Source organism: Oryx dammah, unplaced genomic scaffold (genome assembly GCF_014754425.2).
Source record: "Oryx dammah isolate SB20612 unplaced genomic scaffold, SCBI_Odam_1.1 HiC_scaffold_29, whole genome shotgun sequence".
Classification (NCBI taxonomy): Eukaryota; Metazoa; Chordata; class Mammalia; order Artiodactyla; family Bovidae; genus Oryx; species Oryx dammah.
In genome coordinates, this window is record NW_024070213.1 from 16006254 (window position 1) to 16015281 (window position 9028).

General features: G+C 52.8%; 1 protein-coding gene across 3 annotated transcripts in view; it reads left to right on the plus strand.

Moving 5' to 3' along the window:
• The first annotated feature begins 1669 nt into the window (after positions 1-1669).
• The window catches only part of TAPBPL (TAP binding protein like), a 9000-nt gene continuing 1641 nt past the window's right edge, over positions 1670-9028 (plus strand). The window contains exons 1-7 of one of the 3 annotated variants that reach the window (XM_040234962.1): positions 1670-2208; positions 2839-3057; positions 3208-3480; positions 4640-4978; positions 6171-6473; positions 7986-8075; positions 8241-8997. In XM_040234962.1, coding sequence (XP_040090896.1) covers positions 2148-2208; positions 2839-3057; positions 3208-3480; positions 4640-4978; positions 6171-6473; positions 7986-8075; positions 8241-8284 — 1329 coding nt within the window. In that variant the 5' untranslated portion in view covers positions 1670-2147 and the 3' untranslated portion in view covers positions 8285-8997. Of the gene's footprint in view, positions 2209-2838; positions 3058-3207; positions 3481-4639; positions 4979-6170; positions 6474-7985; positions 8076-8240; positions 8998-9028 lie in introns of those variants that run through there. The other 2 variants (XM_040234963.1, XM_040234964.1) reach the window with 2 other exon arrangements.

The following is a 9028-nucleotide window of genomic DNA, read 5'->3' on the forward strand; positions in this document are numbered from 1 at the left end:
TGAAGAATTCCATGGACAGAGGAGCCTGGTGAGCTACAGTCCATGGGGTCACAAACAGTGGGACACAACAGAGTGACTAACACTTTTAACAATTTCACTTTCACTTTTCTTCCAAGAAGCAAGCATCTTTTAATTTAATGGCTGCAGTCACCGTTCACAAAGATTATGGAGCCCAGGAAAATAAAATCTGCTACTGTTTCCATTTTTTCCCCATCTATTTGCCATGGAGTGATAGGACCAGATGCCATGATCTTCATTTTTTGAATGCTGAGTTTTAAGCCAGGTTTTTCACTCTCCTTTGTTACCTTCATCAAGAGGCTCTTTAGTTCCTCTTCACTTTCTGCCATTACGGTGTTATCACGGGCATATCTGAGGTTGTTGGTATTTCTCCTGGCAATCTTGATTCCAGCTTGTGATTCATCCAGCCTGGCACTTCACGTGATGTACTCTGCATGGAAGTTAAATAAGCAGGGTGACAATATACAGCCTTGAGGTATTCCTTTCTCAGCTTTGAACCAGCCCATTGTTCTAAGTTTGGTTCTAACTGCTACTGTTGTCTAACTTCCTGACCTGCATACATATTTCTCAGGAGACAGGTAAAGCATTCCATCTCTTTAAGAATTTTCCACAGTTTGTTGTAATCCACACAGTCAAAGGCTTTAGCATAATCAATGAAGCAGAAGTAGATGCTTTTCTGGAATTCCCTTGCTTTTTTCTATGATCCAACAGATGTTGGTAACTTGTTCTCTGGTTCCTCTGCCTTTTCTAAATCCAGTTTATATATCTGGAAGTTCTTGGTTCACGTACTGCTGAAACCTTGCTTGAAGGATTTTGAGCATTACCTTGCTAGCATGTGAAATGAGTACGATTGTATAGTAGTGTGAACATTCTTTGGCATTGCTTTCTTTGAGACTGGAGTTAAACTGACACTTTCTAGTCCTGTGGCCATTGTTAAGTTTTTCAAATCTTCTGGCATATTGAGTGCAGCACTTTAACAGCATCATCTTTTTAGGCTTTTAAACAGCTCAGCTGGAGTTCCATCACCTCCCTCCTAGTTTTTGCTCATACTAATGCTTACTAAGGCCCACTTGACTCTAGGTGAGTGACCACATCATTGTGGTTATCCAGGTCCTTAAGACCTTTTCTGTACAGTTCTTTTGTATATTCTTGCCACCTCTTCTTAGTCTCTTCTGCTTCTGTTTGTTAGGTCCTTGCCATTTCTGTCGTTTATTGTGCCCATATTTGCATGAAATGTTCCCTTGTTATCTCCAATTTTCTTGAACAGATCTCTAGTCTTTCCCATTCTATAGTTTTCCTCTATTTATTCGCATTGTTCACTTAAGGCTTTCTTATCTCTCCTGGCTATTCTCTGGAACTCTGCATTCAAGAGGGACAAGTCGTGGGAACCTATCCTGTGTGCCTTTTCCGGACAGGGTAGGTCAGCTGCAGCCCTGAGCTGCAAGAGGGCTGGGGCTCCAGGCAGAAAGCATTCCGCCTTCGTAAGGCCCACGTGCTGTCCAGAAACCTGGCGAAATAAAGCTACAAAAATAGCTCTCCGGCTCTGAACTCAGTCTCCCAACACAGGCCACGCCCACTTCCCACGCGGACCCGCCCACCCCGTCCACAGGCCACGCCCACCCCACGATCTGAGGGCTGATCTTTCTTCGGCGCAGACGCGCTGGGGCTCCGGAAGGTGGTGGCGGGGCTGGCAGGTGAAGGGAAGTGGGAGAAGGTCCCGGCTGCTGGGGAGTCTTCATCCGTCACCAGTCTCTTCATTCCTCCAACCTGCCTCCGTACCCGTACTCTCTCTCCACTTTCTTGGGGCTGATCGGAAACAGAAGGGCAAAGGGGCGCACGCAGCAGAATTAGGTCCTGAAATCACCAGGGGATTTCTTTGGCGGGCGAGAAGGTGAAAGGAAGAACACTGACTTGACTTTGGCTACAGCACCAATGGCTTCAGCCAGCGGCTAAGGCAGCCGCGATGACACTTTCTCAAAGTGAAAGCGAAAGCCAAGTAGGCGGAGAGAACTGACGGTTCCAGGCGGCCGACCAAGCAGGGGTGTTTGAAGTCCCTTCTCCAGCCGACCCCTGGCCGGCGCGGGGACTGAAGAAGGGAGGCGGGGGAGGAGGGCCCGAGAGCAGCCCCCATGGGCGCCGAGGGGTGGTGCCTACTGCTCTGCTTGGCTTTCTCCGGGTCGGCAAACGTCGGTGAGTCGGGTGGACAGGCTGGTAGGGTGCGTTGAGTTCAAGAAGCATCAGGTAGTCACCCTCCTCGAGGTCCCAGAGAGAGTAAGGGGCCGGGAGTGGCTTCCAAGCGCCCTCTAAGCCCAACAGGTGGAAGGTTCCGCGGCTGGTAACGGTGAAAACCAATTTAGCTCTGGAGGGAGGCTGAGAACTCCGTGGAAAGGGCCAAACCAAGGAACTAGGGGCCTTCTCGGTAATACCGCAAAAGCAACAGACCCTGGGGACTAACTGGGAAGTTGAGAGGCTGCTAACGTCCAACAAACAGGCTCGTCTCCTCTCCCAATACAGCTTTGCTCATTCATTTCCTTTTGCTGAGAATTCCTTTGACGGAAGAGAGAGCTTTTCATGGATGGCTGAAAATAAGAGTTTCATAAATCCCCCTGAACCAAGGGAAATCCAGGACTTGAAATAATTCACGCCAAGAAGTGTGTACCAGGAGAGGCAGGTGCTGCTCAGAAATCTGGTTCAGGGTAAAACAGGAGAACTAGGGATCAGGAAGATTAACCCTTGATGACTTGGCAGTTTCGGGCAGGGAGTAAATACAGAAGTAACTTTCTGGGCAAGAAGGTGCTCACACCAGCCTGTTCCCTGCAGCAGAAAGGCAATGGCAGGCGGTGGACGTGGTGCTGGACTGCTTCCTGATGGAAGAAGGTGGGCACCATGGAGGGTTCGCCAGCAGTGAGAACATGGTGAAGGCCGTGCTGGTGCTGAGGCAGGTACCAGTGCTGGATGATGGTTCCCTGGAAGGCCTCACAGATTTCCAAGTGGATACACTGACCAAGGACAACCCACTCATTACTTTCGAGGCCTCAGGTACGAGCCCTCCACCCTGTACCCCAGTCCTTCTGTGCTCCCTCCAGTTCCTGAGCCTGGTTCCCAAGTAGACCCGCCCACACCGGCTTCCCATCAGCCCAGGTATTCTCTACCCAACTCCATATCTGTGCTGCCCTCTTCTCTCCACAGTGAACCTGGTACAGATTCCCCAGGCCGAGGCCCTGCTCCACGCCGACTGCAGCGGGAAGGAGGTGACCTGTGAGATCTCCCGCTATTTCCTCCAGCCCAGGCCAGAGGCCACCGTGGAGACGGCAGCCTGGTTCATCACCAACGTGCAGGTATCTGGAGGGGGACCAGGTGTCTCCATGGTGATGAAGACTCTTGAGGATGCTGAAAATGAGGCTGTCTTGCATCCCACGCTGAAACTGCCCCTGAGCCCCCAGGGGACTGTGCGGACTGCAGGTGAGAAAATGAAAAGCAGCGGAAAGTTTTGATTTTTTTTAGAGGGGCCAGAGATGGGGGAACGGTAGAAGGGAGGGGACAAGACCGCCTCCATGCACACTGGTCATCTCAGGGGGTCCCCTAGGCCTCAGTCTGTTCTTCCCAAAGACCCCAAAGGGGGATGATTTTCACCTGGTCGGGTGACCTGAGGACATAAGACGTGATGCTCTATTCACATGTGCTATCCACAGCTGCCTTGGTGAACTGAGTACCAGCGTCTCCCAGGGAGCAGCTAGCCTGATCTAGTGCTTCAAGATGAGAGTGGAACACAGGCCCACAGAATTTGTTCATTATCTCTCTTTTATTTATTTGGCTGTGCCAGGTCTTAGTTGCACCATGTAGGGTCTAGTTCCCCAACCAGGGATCAAACCCAGGCCCCCTGCATTGGGAGTGTGGAGTCTTACCCACTGGACCACCAGGGAAGTTCCCCTGGATGTTTCTGAATCCCAGCTGCTGTCTTGTAGATGTCCCACCACTTGGATTTGTCTTTTTCTTCATTAGACTGAAGTTCAGCATATTTGGCTCAGATTTCACCACCACGTGCTTTCCTAAACTCTGACTCCTTTAGTCTTGTCAGCCTTGCCCCAAGCACATGAACACGGCAACACTGAGTGGCATGCCCTAGGTCACAGAGCCAGTAAGTGGAAGAACCAGGCTTCCACAAGCTTTGCCGGCTGCTCCAGGAGTTCCTTCCTACCTGAGGGTCCACGGTAACCCATGCTTTTGCATGTGTAATTTGTATGGTCCATAACTTTCATCAGATTGTACAGGGGGTAAGTGACTCCAAAATGGTGAAGAGTACCATGTGTGCACGCTGTCTCTCAACACGCCCCAGGCATGCCACAGCTCAGGGGTCAGGTGGCCTCAAGGAGGGAGCAGTCCACAATCACCCCTTTTTCTCCCTGGTGGCTCAGATGCTAAAGAATCCACCTGCAATGCAGGAGACCAGGGTTTGATCCCTGGGTCAGGAAGATTCCCCCAGAGAAGTGAATGGCAGCCTACTCCAGTGTTCTTGCCTGGACAATCCCATGGACAGAGGAGTCCGGCAGGCTTATAGTCCATGGGGTTGCAAAGAGTCAGACAGGACTGAGTGGGTAACATGTTTCACTTTCTCCCACAGTGGAGTTCCAGGTGACCACACAGACGCCATCCCTGAATTTCCTGCTGGGGTCCACAGCCTCCCTACACTGTGGCTACTCCGTGGCACCTGGCTTGGATGTTACCAGCGTGGAGTGGCGGCGGCAGCATAAGGGCAGTGGCCAGCTGGTATACCACTGGACCACGGGGCAGGGGCAGGCCAAGCGGGAGGGTGCCACCCTGGAGCCTGAGCAGCTGCTCACAGCTGGAGATGCCTCCCTCACGCTACCCAGCCTCACTCTACAGGATGAGGGGGCCTACATTTGCCAGATCACCACCTCCCTGTTCCAAGCTCAACAGGTCATCCAGCTGGACATCCAAGGTGAGGCCAGGGTCAGTGACCCTGCAGAGAGGGAAAGGAATATGCCTATGAGAGTGTTTTCCGGAATGGGATCAAACACAAGGGCACTTTGCCGAGAGGTGGACTTCAGTCCCACAGCCCGAGTGCCTTCTCTATCCTAGAGGCACAGATGGCATCAGATTGAGTTTCCCATCAGGCTCTCAGAGAATCCCATTCAGTTTCCCATCAGGCCCTAGGGTAATTCCACTGAGAAGTGTCCCAGCCAAGACCCTGCTGCCCTGCCCCAGCTGGCTATCTCCGGTCACCCCAGTCCTTCTGGACCACGTTCTAAGGAGGAGTAGCACCAAACCAAGGAGGGGCTGTGGGAGCAGTCCTGACGGGAAGGATTGTTTCTTTTTCTTTTTCTTTATTATTTTTTTTAATTTTGTGTCTTTTATTTATTATCGATGGCTGTGCTGGGTCCCCGGACTTCCCTCTAGTTGCCTTCCACAGGTCTCTTTGTGGTGGCTTCTCTTGTTGCAGAGCACAAGCTCCAGGCATGCGAGCTCCAGTAGTTGCAGCCTGTGGGCTCAGTAGTTGTGGTTCCCAGGCTCTGGAGCACAAGCTCACTAGTTATGGCTCATGGGCTTAGTTGCTTTATGGTACGGGGGATCTTCCCAGACTAGGGATTGAACCTGTGTCTCCTGCACTGGCAGGTGGATTCTTTACCACTGACCCACCAGAGAGGGCCCCCTCCCCCGGGTGGACTGTTTCAAAGCTTCCCTTGTAGCTCAGCTGGTAAAGAATCTGCCTTCAACACAGGAGGCCCCCGCTTGATTCCTGGGTCGGGAAGATCTGCTAGAGAAGGGATAGGCTACTCACTCCAATATTCTGGCCTGGAGAATTCCACGGACTGTATAGTCCACGGAGTCGTAAAGAGTCGGACACGACTGAGCGACTTTCTTACATCACCTTACATGAGTGTTTAAAATCACTGGCTGATAGTGATGCTAAGAAGCAAGCCAACCTCTAGCTGGTTTTGCTGTTGTTTTTCAGTGACATGTGGGAATCATGCCCCGTTATGTCCTGCCTCCAGGATGTACCCCGCACCTCACTGAGTAGAAACCTTCCACCCCCACAACCTGTTGTCATGTTCAGCAGGAGGAGAAGGCTCCAGGCTCCTCTGCTGTCCCAGTGATCCCTGTGGGATTTGATCGTTCCTCCTTTCTTCCAGCTTCCCCCAAAGTACGTCTGAGCTTGCTGAACACAGCCCCGCCAGCCACCCTCATCTGCAATGTTGCTGGCTACTACCCCCTGGATGTGTCTGTGACCTGGACCCGGGAGGAGCAGGGTGGCTCCCCAGCCCCTGTCTCTGGCGCCTCCCTCTCCAACCTCCGGCGCAGCCCAGCTGGCACCTACAGCATCTCCTCCTCCCTGACGGCGGAGCCTGGCTCTGCGGGAGCCACTTACACCTGTCAGGTCACCCACGTCTCCCTGGAGGAACCCCTGGGGGCCCACGCCTGGGTTGCCCCACCAGGTATGGGAGTGCCCTCCTTTCCCCACCTCTACACCTGGGCTCAGGGCTCCTGCCCTCTGGCCTAGTTCTGCTTCCCACGGTCTCAGCTGCTGCTTTCCCAAGGTGGGGGCCTTCAGAGGTCCGACCACATGTTCCCCGAATCTTTTATTATCCCCTGGGTCCTGGGGTGCCAGGCACTGCTGGGAGCTGGAGACCAGGGTTGAGCAGTCCCTCATTCTGCCCTCGAGCTGGAGGCACAGACTAGGCCATCAGGGCAGGTGACCCCCCCGGGGGCAGGGGGAGGCCTGGGAGGCTCAGAGGGCCAGGAACACCAGGACAGAAGGAACGCACGTGTGACAGCCTCATTATAGAACAGCCTAAAAGAACCAGGGGAGCTGCATGGCTAGGGGCAAGGGTGTTGGGGGAAGGGGGCTGTGGCCACAAAGCTTGAGCGGTGCTTGTATTTATTCAGGACTGAGCCAGCACTGCTCTGAGCACTCAGACGTGGGCCAGCACACATTCTCACACCTCACATTTTAGAGATGAGTAACAGACTACAGTCCAGAGGGTTGCAAAGAGTCGGACACAACTGAAGCGACATAGCGCACAGATGCAACGGGCACTTACAGATGTCCAATTGAGGCTGTCTGCCTAGAAAATGGTAAAACCGAAAAGGTGAACAATAGGTTGCCTGATTTCTCTACAGCTTTAACCCCCCTGCTGCTATTGGTGGGCAAATAACAACAGGCCTCCAGCTGAACTTTATCCTGAGGCCACAGAATGTCATCGAAAGGTCTTTTTGTTTTTAATGTTTGGGGGATATTGAAAAGTTTATTTTTTGAACATTGATACTTTTATTTTTTAACTGGAGGAAAACTGCTTTACAATGTTGCATGAAAAGGTCTTATGGCATGAAGAGTTTGCATCTTGGAATGCATTACTTGGTGGCTTGCAAGGCCATAAGCTTCCCTGAAGTTTATGGGATTTTGCCTCAGCTTACATCACTCTCCAGTTATTTACAAAATTGCAGTTTAACTGTCAACAACTTGGTTCAGTGGCTTGGTCCTGTCCGAGTCTTTTGCAACCCCGTGGAGTACAACACACCAGGCTTCCCTGTCCATCACCAACTCCCAGAGCTTCCTCAAACTCAATGTCCATCGAGTCGGTGATGCCATCCAACCATCTCATCCTCAGTTGCCCCCTTCTCCTCCTGCTCTCAATCTTTCCCAGCATCAGGGTCAACTGCTAATCTAAACTAAATCTCTCTTGTAAGACAGTTTGGAAAACTGTTGTCACGAAGTGGGAAGAGGTAGAGGATTGTGTGTGGAGTAACAGGTGGACAGCCACTCCCAGCAGGTCCCAGCACACCATGTGCCTGGTCCCTGGGTGAGGGCAGAGGAGCAGCTGATTGGAGCTCCTCGGCCAGGGACATACACAGACACACAGAGCGCACTCTGTCCTTCCTGCATGCACACGCTGTGGGCGAGGGTTCAGGATGATTCTTGCACTGATTTCCCTCCACGGCTCTGTCAGTTGCAGAGCAGAAGTCAGCCCTGGGAATCCTTCTGGCCAGCATCCTCTTCGTCCTGACCTTGCTGTTCCTGGGGCTGCAGAGACGCCAAGGTAAGAAAGCGCCTGGACACCGTGGGTTCTATCCCTGACCACCCTCACTTAGAGATCAGATGCTCTGAACAGCGGCACACCTAGACCAGGAATAAAGCCAGCCCAGGCCCAGCTTTTGGGGTTACCCCACTGACAGCAACCTCGTTCCCTCCTGTTTCCTCCTAGCTACCTCACCAATGTCTCCCAAAACCTCGAGGCACTCTGGGTAGCCGCTCTCCTGCCTTAAATGTAAGAGATGCACATTTTCCCAGAAGGACTCTGAGCTGAGTCCCAGACTCCAAAAGGCCCCAAGAAAGCTAAAAAGAAGGCACGGATCACTGACTCTGGATTTCTGCAGGCCCCTGCCCTCCATCATTGCACGCCCTGGGCCAATATACCAAGGGAGAGAGCATGGAGAGGTGGCAGGGTGGCAGGAAGGCAGAGGTCCGGGTGGAGCTTGAGACCTGAGCCAGCTTGGAGGCGGAGGTGTGGGGCTGGAAAAGATGCCAGAAAAAAAATTCAGAAAGGAGCAGGGGAAGGACAGTGGGACAGGGTGGGAATTGGACGAACACACACAGTCACTGAACTCTGTCCAGATAAAAGCGCCACGTGTCCTTGGAAGCAAAGCTTCTCCACTTCCCTGTCTTTCCCCACTCGGGGCCCCACCTCCCAGCCTTGCTACTCTACCTGCCAAGTGTCCGAGATGTGAAACAGAGACCCTCAGAGGTGGCCCCCAGGGCCCCGTCCCAGCTGCTCTGTGTAACCCTGAGCTGTGGTTAAGCTCCTGCCCCTTTGGATGGCTGCTGGACATTATAGGACTCTACATGCCCCTCACCCCCTCAGCTGCAGGGGAGAGATTGCTCCTTTTAGTCATTTCTAGAACGGGTCTGGTCAGTACACGGGACTTGACAGCAGACAGCTGTGCATGAGGGGTGTGGGGAGCAGAGGGGTGTGGGGAGCAGAGGGGTGTGGGG